The following is an 18,711-nucleotide window of genomic DNA, read 5'->3' on the forward strand; positions in this document are numbered from 1 at the left end:
TTACAGCGCTTTCTGAAAGACTTCTAGTGTAATGAAACTTATTCCCCACTGCTGGGTAGTCCATCAGAGTAAATGTAAATGTTATTAAGAAATGATCAGACAGAAGGGAGTTTTCAGGGAATACTGTTAAGTCTTCTATTTCCATACCATAAGTCAGAACAAGATCTAAGATATGATTAAAGTGGTGGGTGGACTCATTTACTTTTTGAGCAAAGCCAATAGAGTCTAATAATAGATTAAATGCAGTGTTGAGGCTGTCATTCTCAGCATCTGTGTGGATGTTAAAATCGCCCACTATAATTATCTTATCTGAGCTAAGCACTAAGTCAGACAAAAGGTCTGAAAATTCACAGAGAAACTCACAGTAACGACCAGGTGGACGATAGATAATAACAAATAAAACTGGTTTTTGGGACTTCCAATTTGGATGGACAAGACTAAGAGACAAGCTTTCAAATGAATTAAAGCTCTGTCTGGGTTTTGGATTAATTAATAAGCTGGAATGGAAGATTGCTGCTAATCCTCCACCCCGGCCCGTGCTACGAGCATTCTGACAGTTAGTGTGACTCGGGGGTGTTGACTCATTTAAACTAACATATTCATCCTGCTGTAACCAGGTTTCTGTTAGGCAGAATAAATCAATATGTTGATCAATTATTATATCATTACCAACAGGGACTTAGAAGAGAGAGACCTAATGTTTAATAGACCACATTTAACTGTTTTAGTCTGTGGTGCAGTTGAAGGTGCTATATTATTTTTTCTTTTTGAATTTTTATGCTTAAATAGATTTTTGCTGGTTATTGGTAGTCTGGGAGCAGGCACCGTCTCTACGGGGATGGGGTAATGAGGGGATGGCAGGGGGAGAGAAGCTGCAGAGAGGTGTGTAAGACTACAACTCTGCTTCCTGGTCCCAACCCTGGATAGTCACGGTTTGGAGGATTTAAGAAAATTGGCCAGATTTCTAGAAATGAGAGCTGCTCCATCCAAAGTGGGATGGATGCCGTCTCTCCTAACAAGACCAGGTTTTCCCCAGAAGCTTTGCCAATTATCTATGAAGCCCACCTCATTTTTTTTTTTTAATTAAGCTTAAATTAAAAATTAAATTTAATTTTTCATTAAGCTCAAGACTGAACAAATAAATACCTTTGGAAAATAACAGCTGTTAAAGTTCAGAGTTCTCACCTGCTTTTTGTGAGTCTGAACTTTTTTTTGTGTGTGTATCTCAGTTCATTCATATATTCTCATTTTTTAAATATGTTTTTAAAGATATTTGACCGTTTATTTCATCTCATGATCTCATAAATTCAGCATACGACGCGCACATGGTGTGAACAGGACGGTAACGGCAGAATCACACCTTTAGAGAAAGTTCAGAGAGAAGTAAAAGCTTCACGTTTTCGTTTTGTTAACATGTTCACTCCATTTAAAATCCACTCTCTGCTCCGCGCTCGCTGCGCACTGAACGTGTCGCGCCTGCATTCAGGAATCTAACTGACCCACCCCCTCCCCGACCCCACCCCCTCCCCTCCCTCGCAGTCTGCAGCCTGTTAACTCCGCGCGCGTGCACACACAGGCACAGACACACACACCGACAGCTCCGCATTTTAGACGGCTTTTGAAGGAGACGGCACTGTTTTAATCGGCCGTCAGCCTCCTTGTTATTGTCCCGCCTTAAGACGAGAGCGAGGCTGCAGCACAATGACGTCAGATTCTGAGTCGTTTTATGCTTTGTGGATAAAATAAATAATTCACGGTAATCGCGAATATGAAAAATACCCACGGCACCCCTGACGATCGATCACGGCACCCTAGGGTGCCGCGGCACCCCGGTTGAGAATCACTGGTCTAATCAGCCTCTGCTGCAGTGGAGATTTGAACTGAGTTGTTCCGTGCCTGCAGGGTGAGAAGCTGATATATATTTAAGCCAGGAAGTGTTTGCTGATTGTGTGCACCCTTTTGAGCTGTGTCTCTCTGGGTGGAGAGTGTTGGACTCACCGTATGTTTTCTTTCTTCACAGACTCGGTTTGTCGCGGCCACCTGGGGGGTGTCGGCGGGGTCCCTGGGTCCGAACTGCTGTGGCTCCGGACCGTTTGCGCTGCTGAGAGCGCGCCGTGTTTTCACCTCACCAGACCGCGGACATTTTTGGTTGTTTATCACTGCACTTATTATGATTATTAAATTGTTATCTTTTGAACCGTGCTCTGCTTATTTCGTGCTAGGTCCTGTCAAACGCTGGGTCGGTGCTCCGACCGCGTCCGACACATAACACAGTCTCCCCATAGAGATGTCATATAGTGTTTTTTTTATTAGGAATTTTGTAATGTTTTGTTTGACATTTTTCAATAACAATTAATGAGCATAATCCATGCCATCATTGTATCAATAATTACATGTAATCTTCCAATAGTAACATAGTAATAATACAAGTTATTAATAAATGCGATATTTAATCCTTCTTCACGTCACGCTCAGGAATGACAGGCTTCATTTACCGACAGGTTTAGCACAGCACATTGATAGGCTACACAGACAGACAGCAAGACACAGAGGAATGGTGAGGGAGTGGTGAGGGATGAAGACCAGGAGGGAAGGAAAGGTGAGGAGAAGCATACACGAGTACATTTGTTGAGTGAAGCTATGGAATGGAGTAGAAAGTAAGTCAAATATACAAAAACAAAGGGTATGAAATGTGAAAAGACAAGTGGAAGAGATCTATCACAACAATGTGCCCTCCTGTTCCTGTGATTCAGATATTAAGTTTTTCATTACAACAATATTACACACTAAATTAAGAGACACTCATCAAGCCAGGAATTGTCACTATTACTATTATTATCATTATAGCTTTCGGAAGCTGTAACGGTGTAATAAAAAGAACTTGTAAATCATAAGGTGCAACGTGTCAGCTGCTCTCTGTCAAAGTGTGCAGACAGAAAGACTGGCTCCAGTAATAATTGTAATAACAATAATATCATAATATTCATCATTTTATGTACAGAAAATTCATTACAATCAATACAATCAAAACTGCCCAGCTGAGATGACATTCTGGAAACAGCAGGGGGCGGTGTGATGCGTGCGTTTGCATGTGTCACTGTAAGAATAGTGTGCATTGAGAGAGACATTCCATTCCAGCAATGTGTGCGAGGTCACAGGTCAGGTTATTCTGTTATACTATAGATACTAAACAACCTACTCCGATGTGAGCCAAAACGGAGCGACTGCATGGATTCGCCGCCGACAGGTTGACACTCTGTGTCCTTAGAGTACTGCTGTAGTGCAGATGTATGTAAAAAAATGTCAGTTATGCATGATAGATTTCTCATGGTCAAACATACAGATCATCACAATACCGGGGGGGGGGGGGGGGTTAGGGTTAGGGTTAGACTGCTAGAATGTTTGCAAATATTCTTGAATAAGTCAGAGAGAGACCTTGGATCGTCTCTGACCTCACTGCATTCACTCTGTACGAAGACAGAATTCAAAGCGGGAGAAAGCGCTTGTGCAGAGTTCTGCAGTCAGTCTGAAGGAGCGCAGAGACGTGATGTGTCTGCCTATACCTCTATTCAACGCCAGAATGCTGCAGATTGTTCTAGGAGTAATTTTATAAAGATTTCATTCTGTGTTTGATAATAAAAGACAATCATTTTGTTGTTGTTGTTTGGGGTGGGGGGAGCAGACTCATTCGACCAGTGTTACACTATAAAGACACTACCATCTTTCGATTTAGAACTGGTGTACTACATACAGTTTCTGTGCGGTTTGTTCAGGCAGTTAAATGACATTGACAGTATACATTGTGCCATTGAACACTTAGGTGGAGAACAACTGCCCGTTGTTGACTATAGGTCACATACAGTGTCATGTGTCAGATTATTACAGTGACTGTGCTGTGTGTCATGTCTGTAAGCATACATTCCTTATACTAGTGGCATCAGTAGTCGCTGATATTAAAAGTGTTGTGTGCATGTGACTGGTGAACCGGTTTTATGGTTTCCATGAGAACTGGTGCAGACAGATACACGTGGCTCAGTAGCGACGGGTGTTGCCATCTCTTCCTTCCTTCTTAATGATGATTCGTTGGTCATCAGTAGCATCATCGGGTGACTCTGCCACCTCCTCATCCTCCTCCTCCCCCTCTCCCTCAGTATCCGCAGAGACGCCCATACGAGACTCATAGGACTACGGGAAAGAAAACAAGTTTATTGAAAAAAGGAGTATGACTGATTATGACATTCATTGGCATCATTAAGGTTGTTACCTCCATAGGGTTGACGATGATGGTGAGAGCAGAGTCGTCCCATTGGCTGCCACCATCCTTAGCCCCGTCTCTTGTACCCTCTTCCCGGCGATGGATGGAGCGAATTCGGAAAATGCCAAGGATCACCATAACAACGAGAAATCCCACACACACCATGATGATGACGGTAGCAGCGCCCGGCACCACTGTCAAAACAGAAAGAGATAAAATTATATATAAATTTTTAAAAAATAAATCCTATTTGAAAGGGGTCATGTTGTACTAAATCCCCCCCAGCTCCCTATCTTTTACAGTTAAGTTTTGGATTTCAAGTTAAACATCATGAAAGTAACAAACTTCCACTGCCACCACCATGCTTCACTGTATGGATGGTGTCTGGTTTCCTCTAAACACGATGCCTGGCATTCACACCAAAGAGTTCAATCCTTGTCTCATCAGACCAGAGAATTTTGTTTCTCATGGTCTGAGAGTCCTTCAGGATGATCAGTGGAAACAGGATATACCTGAGCTCAATTTTGGCACAAGGCCGTGAATAACTTATGTACATGTGATTTTTTGGGATTTTTTATTTCTAATAAATTTGCAAAAATCTAAATCTGTTGTGAGTAGAATTTTGAGGGAAAAAAAAAAAGAATTTCATCCATTTTGGAATAAGGCTGTAACACAACAAAATGTGGAAAAAGTGAAGCTCTGTGAATACTTTCTGGATGCACTGTACATACCATTAAACAAATAGCTAAAAATGCACTCGAGTGCTCTATCAAAGCCCTAAATATGCCATGTTTTTGTTTAAAATGTTTCATCTTCTTTTAATCAAGATCTCCCCCAAAACCTTCTGGTATGCATTGGATTTTAGACCTGTTTCAACACTTACAGTTCATGAATATCTGTTCATTAATTTTGGAGTTATCCTGCTAACAACAAACCAATGAGGGGAAAAGTGTTATCTCCTGAGTAGATGTAATTAACAGTTACCACAACACAGTTTTCACAACATCCAAAAACAGACAGGGAAAGGAATGGAAATGACACCTGAGTTGCGATGTGGATTGGGCAGTGTGTGTCCGCTTAACTCCCCAGCGTGGTGGGATGGATGGAGAAATTGCTGCTGGGAGGCCAGCAGGTGGGACGGATGGTACAGACTGTCTAGAGAGTGAAGGAAGTTCACCTGTAGGGGATGAAACAAAGAAAGATGAATGAACATACCAGATAATGCAAAAAATATTTACAATACTCTATGGCTGCAACGGGTCTTTCCGCTACAGGGGACGCACAATCTTCTCCTTTACTAAATATAACGTAAAATTAATATACTGTTGCATTTATATAGCGTTTTCCATTGCAGGGATTACTCTACTCAATGTAAACAGGCTCTCTGCATGTTTCTACTGGAGAAGGCAGCAGCAAAATACTGATGTGTCAGGAACTTTTTACATTCCTGCCCCAAGGATAATACCTTTTGCAGAACACATTTAAAAACACAGACCTGTTTTTAATCGCAGACAGGCAGCCACATTCTTGAAAACACAGTAGAGCAATAACGAATGGAATGACTTGTACTTTTCAGTCTCCTCTATCATTTTATAAAATATCATGGAATAAAAATTAGGCAACTGTGAAGTAAAAAGTAGCATTCCCACATCTAACTCCCACTGATTTTAAATCTTGTCATTGAACTGAAGCTATAGTCATGTTTTTGGGACAAGCTTTGATTTCAAGAAATGTAACTTTATCATTATGGGGATTCTGCTCGTCTAACCTCTTGTACCCTAGGCCTGTTTCCAGACTCCTGCTCGAAAATGACATGTCCAAAATAAATTGAATATATCTCAGAAACTACAAAGCTTATTTGTATTATCTTGTTATAATAATAAATGTAACACCCGTGAGAGAACTAGAGGTGTAAGAATCAGTTTATATGTTTCTGGGTCAGAGTAAATGGAGATGGCACACAGAAAAAAAAAATAATAATAATTTGTGCCTAAAAAAGCACACTTTTACAGTGAATTGTCCTTTGCAATGATGCAGCTGCAAGTCAAAACCTCTAGAAAATCATATTGCAACTTCCAACCACTACCTCTACACCAAAGCTGATGCCAAAAACTGAAGCAGAGAAGTTCTGGAGAGGTATGTGTTGAGTAAGAATTAGGCGGACTCTCCAAATTAGCCATTTTGGCACAATGTGTGCCATTTGATATTTCTCAGGTACCAAACTACACTACTCATCTTTGTTTCATTTATGTTACAAAAGGTATTCATTCTATCTATTTATAACTGTTTTGGGTTTGTTTTGAAAAAAAAAAAAAAAAAAAATCCACCACACCCGCCCCACTGTTCTCATGGCATTATCTTGCAAACCCATTGGTCTATTTGGATGATTGACACCTCTATCGAACCGCCAGAGCCAACAGAAACGAGAGGCAGTCCCCAAATCTATATCAGCAACATCATTCGCCAATCACCACAAAGAATATGCATCATGTGTCAACAAAAATCACTGCCTTACTCCCCAGTGTATTCCATCTCCTGGAGCGAAAAGTTGTCAAAAAACACTCCAGAATGATTTCAGTGTTAAACATTGGCACAGGATTTGCCGTTTCTAATTCATTTTTGTGCCGGAACATGATTTATGATCACAAAACAGCAATGGTAGCATGTAATTTCTGGTTATGGCTGTGAAGTTTATTTTTAGTGTTTTTTAGCTGTTGGTTCGGTTAATTTTGGATGTGAAGTGATAAAACCTTCCTACAGTGTGTTGTTTGTATGAGTAGCATAAAGTAGTGCAAACGCATGTGCTAGCTTTGCAGGTGTGTGCCGTTAGCTTCTTTTTCCTGCTTGTTCATTCAGTTGCTTGTGTTGGAATTGCGTTTTGCTCCGGTAGAAATGGTTGTTTTGGGGCTTTTATTGGAGCTTCTAATTGTTAAGTGGATATGCAGCATGGCTTGGTTTTTTTAACTTGGTTGTTTTTTTTTGGGGGGGGGGGGGGGGGGGACACCACAGCCCCCAGCCCTGGGGGTGCTTGGATTTTAAAGGTTAATAATGTTACAGCAGTGATAAATGATATACTTTTTTTAAAAACAGAACTAAATAGCCAAGTCAGCTGACTGACACAATATAAGTGATGAGTAACAGCAGAACTGTTGACTGTATAGTGTTGTCAGTCTGAGAAAGTCCTTTCTCCTTTTGTTCATTCATTTTCTGTATCTGCTTATTCCATTTAAGGGTAACAGGAGAGCTGGAGCCTCTCCAGGGGTCTGGTCTGCTTGAGGTTTCTTCTTATAATCCTTCCCACTGTCACCAGTGCTCATGGGGTGGGTATTATCCAGACCAGGGGTCACCAACCCTGCCCTGCATGCTTTCCAACTATCCCTGATCCACTCACTGTTAATTAACTCAATCAGGTGTGCCCACTGATTTGAGAGCTGAGAAACACCAAACTTGACTAATTGGCTGTAGTTGCAGCAGCTATACATAGGAAACACGTCGGGCAGGTGATCTCCAGGAGCAGGGATTGGTGAGCCCTAGTCCATACCTCGCTCATAGATAGCATATGTTGTCATCTGGCACTGTCTAAATCAGGGGTCTCCAACCCTGATCCTGGAAAGCATGTTTTCCACATCTACCTGCTCAAGTCACACCTGATTTTTTTTAAATTGGTGTTTTCCAGCTCTTGATTGACTGAGCACACCTGATAGAGTTAATTACCTGGGAGTGGAACAGGGAGAATTAGAAAACATGCAGGGCAGGTGCTCTCCAGGAGCAGGGCTGTTGACCCCTTGTCTAAATAAATTGATTTTGGTTTCACACTCGCCCCCATGAGGCTGTGACACACCTGATGAATATTTATCTTCATGATGATAACACTGGTGATACAGTCAGTGATGCTCCTCCTCACCTCCAAAGTCAATTCATTGCTGGTGTACCGGCCATTCATCTCAGAGCAAGACAACCGGAACCTCCTCTCAAAGCGGGCTGAGCCTTTGGCCAGTCGGTATCTGACTGAGCGAAGGACATCTTCATACACAGAGATGGATTCAGCACCTAGAGGTGGTGCAGAACAAAATGAAGACAGAAGAACAAAAAAGTAGACAGGGAGTCAATACTGAGATGAATTACAGGGGCAGAGCGAAAAGGAGTCTGCAACTACTTTCTGAACTAAAATCTGAGGATGGAAAGAGTTTTTAAAACCAAATTCGATTTTCCTACAGTTTGCACAGCCAACTACATGAGCAGTAGCCCTATAAGCAAACATTTTGTTTTCCTTGCCTCAAATTTGGTGTCACATTATTTGAAACGCACAAAACCATGTTGTACTGTTAGTTAAAAGATAGGTATTCACCTGTGATTCTTTACAAGTTTATCTCTTCAAGTGAATAATTTTGCTGTTAGAACAAATAAGAACTTGGCATTTCTGAGGAATTTAAGACCAAACTCTGCACTCTATCCTCAGTGAAATAGGTATTAGTAAAACCGTCAGGTGTTTTATCTCAAAGATCTGAAATAGTTTTAGTCCCAGTACATCACTGCCATTCTTTTAGAAACTACTGAAATGTGTATGAATTCAGATGCAACTTGTGCAGACACTAAATTAAAAAATTCCTTTTAGCAGGCTTTTATTTTGACTTCACAAGTAAAATTTCTGCAGGGTTTTTTTTCCATCTTATTAAATGTTACATTGTTTAAATGTAACGCCTAAGCTGAACACAGAAATGCAAATGGGCTACATTTATATAGTGCTTTTGTGGTCAAAGCGGCTCAAGAACGCTGTGGTCACAAGCCCACAACTTGAACCACTTGACCCTCACATCCCCACAGGTGACAATAACTAAAGTTTGAGAATTTCCTATAGAAATCCACTATTCTAACGTGTTGCTAAGCTTGTATTTGTAACACTGAAATCATTTCATTTCAGTTTTTGGCCAAAGCTTTTAGTGATGTCACTGCCAAGATCTTCATCATTGTACCTGATGAATGTAACACCTCAATTTAAAGAACATTTTCAAAACATGCATCTTTTCCCTTCACTGCATACATGATCAAGAAGACATATTATTCCATTTATTCTGATTAGTGTTATGTTTACATGTGTACTTTTTAATAGTAACAAAGATGTGATATAGTGAGGAAGATTTCACTGGAATCAAAGACAAATCAGACTTTTACGCTAATTTTCAGTAAAAGTATTGCTGGGAGCAAATAGAAAATTGGGAGTCCACATTAAACTCACTAGGTTGAGCTTAACTGGTTACCAAGATAAAATTAAGTAGTGAATAGATTTTGTTGCTTTTGGTCATTGCTGTGGTAATGTTTAAGTTTCTCACAAACTGTTCCTTTAGATCCTATAAATATGTGTAGCTTGAGAATAATTTTAATTTAATTTAACCTTTATTTAATCAGGGTAGTCCCATTGAAATCGAGACCTGTTTTGCAAGGGAGACATAGACAATTATAAAATTTCCAATTCACCTAACCTGCATGTCTTTTAAATGTGGGAGGAAACCCATGCAAATACGGGAAGAACATGCAAACTCCACACAGAAAGGCCACAGGTGGGAAGCGAACCCATGACCTTCTTGCTTGGGGGAGGTGATGGTCTAGTGGTTAAGGTGTTGGGCTTGAGACCAGATGATCCTCGGTTCACATCCCCGCCTGACTGGAAAATAACTAAGGGCCCTTGGGCAAGGTCCTTAATCCCCTATTGCTCCCGGTGTGTAGTGAGCACCTTGTATGGCAGCACCCTGACATAGGGGTGAATGTGAGGCATAATTGTAAAGCACTTTGAGCGTCTGATGCAGATGGAAAAGTGCCACATAAATGCAGTCCATTTACCATTTGCTGTGAGGCAACAGTGCTTACCACTAAGCCACCGTAAACAACTTAACTTTTTTATTCTAAATTTGACACCAAAATTAACACTGTACAACCAGTGGTTCCTGAGGTACACCACTGTATCAGTGGAAACTTGCAGTGAAAGGGAAAATAATGAAATTTTTGCATAATGCATTTTCCCCCCGCATCAGTTTTTGAAGTTGTCCCTTTTTGTAATTATACTTCAATTATTCAAGTCATGAATTAGTGGTGTCAGTATGACTAAGATACCTGTAATTGCAATGTAAGCAGTAGTATTGATAATTTCCAGTCCTCTTTCACGCACAACATCCATGTCCACCAGAAGCTCCTCTTTCTCTGGGTTTAGCTCCTCCCCCAGAGGCTGTACCTCACAGCCATCCAAAGTGTGAGCCACAGCATCTGACATTAGAGCTAAAAGGACACAGAAAGAACAAAACAATTAAAACATCATTAATGCTGTTTAAGTAACAACAGCAGAACTGCCAACCTTGAAGGATGCTTTAGGCCAATAAATCTTCTCTCCTGTACTAGCATTAAAAATATTTTTACCCCCAGTAGTTTACTGGTTTATTTTAATTGGATTTTAAAAAAAAACTGAAAATGGTCATTACCTCTAAATTAATAAACCCAATTCTATTTCAGGTGCTACTCTTATAATGAAAAATTCATATTTCTTTGATTAAAATTAATAAATTTCCTTTTTATTAGATTTATTATCTTCCAAGCTTTCTTAAATTCTACAAAATTTATGTAAAATGACATTTAAATTTATATGTCATTACATAAAAAGTTTGTCAATATTAACAACTTTTTAATTCTAATTTTAAGGATGCTGAAGTTTTAGTGCCATAGCTTTACTGAAAGTGTGTCATCATTATAATTTCACGAAAACTTATGCAAAATTCTCATTTTCACTTTTGTACAACCCCAATTCCAGTGAAGTTGGGACGTTGTGTAAAATGTAAATAATAACAGAATGCAATGATTTGCAAATCCTCTTCAACCTATATTCAATTAAATACACCACAAAGACAAGATATTTAATGTTCAAACTGATAAACTTTATTATTTTTGTGCAAATATTTACTCATTTTGAAATTGATGCCTGCAACATGTTTCAAAAAAGCTGGGACAGTGGTATGTTAACCAGTGTGTTACATCAACTTTCCTTCTAACAACACTCAATAAGCGTTTGAGAACTGAGGACACTAATTGTTGAAGCTTTGTAGGTGGAATTCTTTCCCATTCTTGCTTGAAGTACGAATTCATTTGTTCAACAGTCTGGGGTCTCCGTTGTCTTATTTTGCGCTTCATAATGTGCCACACATTTCAATGGGCGACAGGTCTGGCCTGCAGGCAGGCCAGTCTAGTACCCGCACTCTTTTACTACGAAGCCACGCTGTTGTAACACGTGCAGAATGTGGCTTGGCATTGTCTTGCTGAAATAAGCAGGGACGTCCCTGAAAAAGATGTTGCTTGGATGGCAGCATGTGTTGCTCCAAAACCTGGATGTACCTTTCAGCATTGATGGTGCCATCACAGATGTGTAAGTTGCCCATGCCATGGGCACTAACACACCCCCATACCATCACAGATGCTGGCTTTTGAACTTTGCGCTGGTAACAATCTGGATGGTCTTTTTCCTCTTTTGTCCGGACACGACGTCCATGATTTCCAAAAACAATTTGAAGTGTGGACTCATCAGACCACAGCACACTTTTCCACTTTGCGTCTGTCCATTTCAAATGAGCGCAGGCCCAGAGAAGGTGGCGGCGTTTCTGGATGTTGTTGATGTATGGCTTTAGCTTTGCATGGTAGAGTTTTAAGTTGCACTTGTAGACGTAGCGACGAACTGTGTTAACTGACAATGGTTTTCTGAAGTGTTCTTGAGCCCACGCGGTAAGATCCTTTACACAATGATGTCGGTTGTTAATGCAGTGCCGCCTGAAGGAACGAAGGTCACAGGCATTCAATATTGGTTTTCGGCCTTGCCACTTACGTGTAGAAAGTTCTCCAGATTCTCTGAATCTTCTGATTATATTACAGACTCTAGATGATGGAATCCCTAAATTCCTTGCAACTGAACGTTGAGAAACATTGTTCTTAAACTGTTGGACTGTTTTTTTCACGCAGTTGTTCACAAAGTGGTGATCCTCACCCCATATTTGCTTGTGAACAGCTGAGCCTTTTGGGGATGCTCCTTTTATACCCAATCATGACACTTACCTGTTTGCAATTAACCTGTTCACCTGTGGAATGTTCCAAACAGGTGTTCTCTGAGCATTCATCAACTTCCCCAGTCTTTTGTTGCCCCTGTCCCAACTTTTTTGAAATGTGTTGCAGGCATCATTTCAAAATGAGCAAATATTTTCACAAAAACAATAAGGTTTATCAGTTTGAACATTAAATATCTTGTCTTTGTGGTGTATTCAATTGAATATCGGTTGAAGAGGATTTGCAAATCAGTGTATTCTGTTTTATTTACATTTCACGTAACATCCCAACTTCATTGGAATTGGGGTTGTATATACAATAATATTTTGTGTAAGTACATTTTATTTTAATGTTTCTATTTGGCAGCTTCAGTGTATTACTCAACTTTGTCATATTTTGTGATAAAACACAAAAATTACAACATCTGATTCTACGCAAAACCTGTCATTTAGAAAGGATACATTTGTGATTATATGGTCAATAAAAGCTACAAATTTGCTCAAGAACAATTAGACAATTATTTAAACTTCAATGAAATTTAAATTATATGCTATTGCCACATTTAATTTTTTTAGTAAAACTGTAAAATGAAGAAACTTATGCTCCTTTATGTGAGCTACAAACTATGACAGTCAGCTCTCTACTGCATAAAATATTGCATTTAATTTACAACATAAAATGTAGCCATCATCGTCAACTAAATGACAACTTTAGCTGTTGTATACAGGGTGGGCCAAAAAAAATGTTACCCATATTAAATTCTTCCCATTTCCACAGTAACTAACATATCTCTCTCATTTTCAGGTAAATCAAAGATAAAGCCTTAGATTTTCATCCGAAAACATCAATGGATCAAACAATTCTGTACACTGTGCAAGAGAGGGTAAAGATTGTGGAGGCATATTTTGTGATGAAATTGGTAGTTCGCAATCAGCAAAGAATCAGGAGGTAGTTTCCTGGGAGAAATCCTCTTAGCAAACTCACAATCAGGTGCCTCCTGGAAAAGTTCAGGGAAACAGGAAGTGTTGGGAATAAAAAATAAAGGACACAGTGGCCAGCCACGGTCTGCAGGACAGCAAATAATACTGAGGCTGAGCAAGTCATTAATAATACTGGTTAATACAATTTTTCTTATATGGAGTTTTTCAACGGATTTTGGTTAATTTGGGGCGCTGAATCCAAATCTGGTGTTAGTTTTTGCCAATCATGGTTCTGAGATATAAAAACATATTTCTCGTATCAAGCATTAAAGCTAAAGTTGCAGTCTCACACACCTCTTCAGCGCCATAATCGATATTACAGCTCTTGTTCATTTTGTGAACCTGGTTTAAAAATAATGCTTTTAGAATCTGCTTTTGTGCATGATAAGTGGCTCAAACTTGTGAGTGAATGAGCAACTTTTGTGTAATTAATACAGAACATGCAGATTTGAAAAAAAATAAAAACATGAAGTGAGAGGAAATCTGAGCTCAGATTCAGATTCAGCATCCCAAAATTATCCTAAATTAGTTCTCAAAGTCCATGCAAGAAAAAAAAATTATTGACTAGCAGTTTGCCAAAAGGCACCTGAAGGACTCTCAGACCATGACAAACAAAATTCTCTGGACTGACAAGACGAGCATTGAACTCTTTTGCGTATGCCAGTCATCATGTTTGGAGGAAACCAGGCACCATGCCTACAGTGAAGCATGGTGGTGGCAGCATCATGCTGTGGGGATGTTTTTCAGCAGCAGGAACTGGGAGACTAGTCAGGATTGAGGGAAAGATGAATGCAGTAATGTACAGAGACATCCTGGGTGAAAAACCTGCTCCAGAGGGCTCTTGACCTCAGACTGGGGCGATGGTGAATGTCCGTCGACCCTGTGAATGTCCTTGAGTGGTCCAGCTAGAGCCCAGACCTGAATCCGATTGAACATTCCTGAAGAGATCTGAAAATGGCTGTACACTGATGCTCCCCATCCAACCTGATGGAGCCTGAAAGGTGCTACAAAGAGGAATGGGCAAAACGGCCCAAAAACAGATGCGCCATTCTTGTGGCATCATATTCAAGAAGACTTGAGGCTTTAATTGTTGCCAAAGATGCATCAACAAAGTATTGAGCAAATGGTGTGAATACTTATGTACGCGTGATTTCTTAGTTTGTTTAGTTTTACAAAATTTATAATAAATAAATAAACAACAACTTTTTTCATGTCGTCATTATGGGGTGTTGTGAGTAGAATTTTGAGGGTGCAATGTACTATAACTCACCTCCACCCTCCATCCCCTGTGCAGCTGTGTTGACAGCATGAGACAATGAACAGACTATCCGTAGCTCTGGGAAGAGAGGGACACCACGAGGACCTTCAAACTCAGGAGCTGGACGTGCCAGGTGAGGGCCAACCCCAGAGAGAGAAATCTGAGGGGCATCAGGCTGGAGGACCACCAGGTAACCCTCTAGCTGTTTGAGGGACAGGCAACTTTCCTCATTAAAACATCTGGGTGGGACGAAAAGTGCCCATAAGAGAAGGAGAGACATAAAAAGAAAGAATTGACAATGTTATTCAGCTGTTTGCAGCAGACGCCATATATAACCTTACAATCCTTTTCAAACTAATAAAGTGAGAGCAGTTTTTGAAAATGTATGTACCTCAAATTAAATGCAATGATCTCTCAAACTAGGACTGAATTCAAACATGATGGTGTTTGAGGCTGGCTCGCTGTGATACTAAAAACAGCAAACATCAGACCAGAGTAGTTCTGCTGTTACAAATTACATTTTCCTTCCAGAACGGGAGAGCAAATCAGATTTACTTCCATATATTTATTAGTTTGCAGTATTATTCAGCATCATATTAAAAGGGGATTAAACAGTATGTGTGTGTGTTACATTTCCACTGTCTGAGGGAGCAGCAGCTTTTATCGGCCTCTCCAGAAGAGCCTGCTGTTCAGCCATATGGGTAACTTCTGGCCACAAATCAGTCTAATCTTCACACACGCAAAAAAAAAAAAAAAAAAGTACTCTTGGGCTGAAACCAAAAAACAAATATCTGATCATGACCTTCAGACACTGCATGCAAGCAGATAAAAATCTGAAGGGGGAAAAAAACCTCCATCGCCGAGCAAGCATAACTGCTCTAAATGCGCACAAAATAACAACACCATGGTTAATAATCTGATAAGCCATTTTGCCAGTGGGTTGCTGGCCAACTGTATAAACACACAATACATCACATACTGTATATGCTGTGGACTGTAGTTCCCAGTCAGTTAATATTTAATTGATTCAAAGTAACGGCTAAAGCCAGAGAGCTTGTACACAGTTGTTAAACACAGCTGTGCAACAACCCGGAAACTTTTTCATTCAAAGTCAGATGTGCTGCACCATTGTGGGACAACTTTCAGATGTCATTACCTCAGCAAAGAGCCTTTCACAATGAATGCTGAATTTACAGCATTATGCACTACCGAAAGTGCAAGCAAACACTACCCCTTCACACCAAACATGCAGCGGCTTGCCACTGAGGAGGCAGTGTTTTATATGTCACCATTTTTCTGTTCCGGCTGGAGGAACAAGTCCTGAAGTCACGTTTGTTGAAAACACATCTGTTTCCCGAAAAAAAAAAAAAAAAAAAAAAAAAAAAACACCATTAGCACTAGACCTACGAGTGATAACAAGGGCGTAGGTTTGGTCTCAGCTTTGGTAGGGACAATACCACACACCCCACCAGGCCCCCCTGCTCACCACCACCACCCCCTAACCCACTCATACCATTAGACGCACAAGTACAGCATAATACATAACATATGACGACATAATGCTGAATAATTTAACACTTTATTTACAATATTAAGTGTGTAGGCAAACAAACAAATAGCTTAAATAACAAAATTGCACCCAAAATCACAAATCTATTCTATAGGCCTACACTTGAGAGAACAAGACAACAAAAAAAAATACTTGTGGAGCTAACAAAAAATAAAACAATTTTTTGCAAACAAGATGTATAATCTATTCTCTTCATCAATAATGCAGTTGTAGGTATCTGGCAACCTAATTTGCCAAAAAAAAAGGGATTTCCAATGATATATATGGTGTATTACGGTAAACGTAAGCCTGTGATGTCATAACACAGAGGAAAAACACGGAAGTTTCACACTAGTGCGCCGCTGATTCTCATTACCGTAAGTTCTCATGTAAGCCCTCACTCTGAAAAATTTCAACACTGACAGCAAGCCAAGAAACTGTGCTTTCCAACAGTGTGCTATATGTTGCATATATTACAGTAAAGTGCGTTCGGTGACTTTTGAAACGAGGGAAAAGTATGAAAAAGAGCGCAAAAGTGACAGAAAAGTACATAGACAGACAGCAAACATAAATGTAGTATTTTTTGAGGAAAAGGCAGGATGTTAGTGTCATTTGTGAAGGTGTGTGTGCGTGTTTGTGTGGGTGTGCACTTTATTTTAAGTGTGGCGCACAGTATTGTTCGCAACCCCTCCCCCCCGCCCTTCTTGTTTTTCTGCACCGGAGCAGTGTTGCCAGATATGAAATATGAAACTATCGTACCAAAACCTCAAAATTATCGTATTTTGGGAGAAATGATCGTACACAAACAAAACGCATACAACGTAGCTATTTTAGCGTTTTTTTTTTAATTTACAAAGAATTTTATGTCACATTTTTAAACAGTAATTATATTAATGGGGAAACTATGGCACAAAAAGAACGCAAATGCACAAGCAAATGCACTACCAGACTGTGAAGTAACACAAACATGTGTTAATTACCAGACTAGAAAGAGTCGAATTCAACCTCGAGGTCGCTGTCGTCATCCGATGCCATGGCCACTTGTGCAGATTTTGTTGAACACAGAAAAAATGTTGACACCTCCATAAGGAACTTGAACTTTTTTTTATTTTTCTTGTATATCTCTTTGCTCTTGTGTTTTGTTCGTTTGTTATTGCATTTGTTGAAATACAGTTTCGAAAAAAAAAGATGTTGGTTGGGGAATCTTCCTGTCCTGTCCTGCAGAGATTGGATGGGAACTCATTACTTTGTATGGGGAGGGGGCGGGCTTTCAAATGACTGTCCCGGCAGCCCAAAGCCAGCAGCAGCCCTGTGTGTGGTGTGTCTTTGATGCCGCCTGAGTGCAACGCCTGCAAAATGATTCTTGGGTGTCAGAGAGAGATGCGTGTTTGGGCAACCAACTGAAATTATCGTACATATTGGGTTTTTTCCCATTATAGATCGTACATCGTACAGATGGCAAAACTATCGTACAAATACGATAATTATCATACATCTGGCAACACTGCACCGGAGCCACCCATCCTCTGCGCTCCGGGACCTCCCACTTTACAAATTAAGCACTGCCTGCCACGAGATGCGCTTTTTACGTCCATGTGAGAAGAACGTGAGCCAATGAAATTGCAACATGGGTAACCCTGTCATTCTGGCACGTCGAAAACACAAAACGTGACGACTAAAATTATAGTATCGAGTTCGCAAAAAAATAGTGAATGATTTTGTTATATAAACAAAAATGCTAAATATTGGTAGGGACTATTTTGCCATCCCAAAATATTGGTTGTGACTTGTCCCTATGGTCCATATGCAAACCTACGCCCCTGAGTGATAAACATAAGATGAGCAGCAAAAGCAGAAGAGCCAGTGGCGTTTCTGACGGCGCTCCATTTTCACAGTGACCAAGCTCAGTAGCAGTAGCTTGGCTGCTGGGAAGATACACACAGACACTCTATCAGTTTGAAGAGGTTTAGCAGGAGACAGCTACAGTATGTTAGCTAATGCTAGCTGGTAAACTGAATTTGTCTCACCAAAGCTTTCTTGCTCCTTATTGATCACTATCAGCTCAATCATTTCTTTATTTATTTATAACCTCCTGGGTATAATTTTATCCAATAACTTTAGTCCCTGTGTGTACAGTATCAATGTTTTTGTTTTGTTTTTGATTGGGTGCACTGATTACAAGAATAGTACCAGTCTATATTATAATAGCCAAGTACCATCTGTGTGGGTGCGTATATGTGTGTGTATTGATTTGATCACGCAGAAACAGGGGAGTGCTGACATTTGACGGTTGGTATGCATTTGTATTTTGGGTCAGGGATGAATGCTGCGAAAACGTAAAGTTGAGAGGACAAATATTTTGGGAGAAATTAGCAATTTTAGCTAGCCAGTACACAATGGATGTTGTGCTGCAGTGCACCCTTCAAGATTATGGGGTTTAAAATGTTATTGTGGTTCATGTTAGTGTAACAGTGTTGTTAGTTATGATTTATTGTGTTTTTGTAATTCAATTTGTTTAGTCAGTTTAGTTAAGTCTCATGTTGCTGTTACCATGAATCAGTTAAGTTTCATGTTGCCAGTACCATGACTGAAAACT

The 18,711-nt window shown here is 40.0% G+C and overlaps 1 protein-coding gene across 1 annotated transcript in view; it reads right to left on the bottom strand.

Annotated features, from left to right (window-relative positions):
• Positions 1-3,465: 3,465 nt before the first annotated feature.
• Positions 3,466-18,711, bottom strand: part of clstn3 (calsyntenin 3) — a 40,530-nt gene continuing 25,284 nt past the window's right edge. Inside the window, exons 14-19 of the mRNA XM_034174476.1 lie at positions 14,579-14,805; positions 10,364-10,525; positions 8,160-8,305; positions 5,297-5,432; positions 4,265-4,449; positions 3,466-4,185 (exon numbers count right to left, since the gene is read on the bottom strand). Coding sequence (XP_034030367.1) covers positions 4,033-4,185; positions 4,265-4,449; positions 5,297-5,432; positions 8,160-8,305; positions 10,364-10,525; positions 14,579-14,805 — 1,009 coding nt within the window. The 3' untranslated portion in view covers positions 3,466-4,032. The remainder of the gene's footprint in view (positions 4,186-4,264; positions 4,450-5,296; positions 5,433-8,159; positions 8,306-10,363; positions 10,526-14,578; positions 14,806-18,711) is intronic.

This window comes from Thalassophryne amazonica, chromosome 7 (assembly GCF_902500255.1).
Source record: "Thalassophryne amazonica chromosome 7, fThaAma1.1, whole genome shotgun sequence".
Classification (NCBI taxonomy): domain Eukaryota; kingdom Metazoa; phylum Chordata; class Actinopteri; order Batrachoidiformes; family Batrachoididae; genus Thalassophryne; species Thalassophryne amazonica.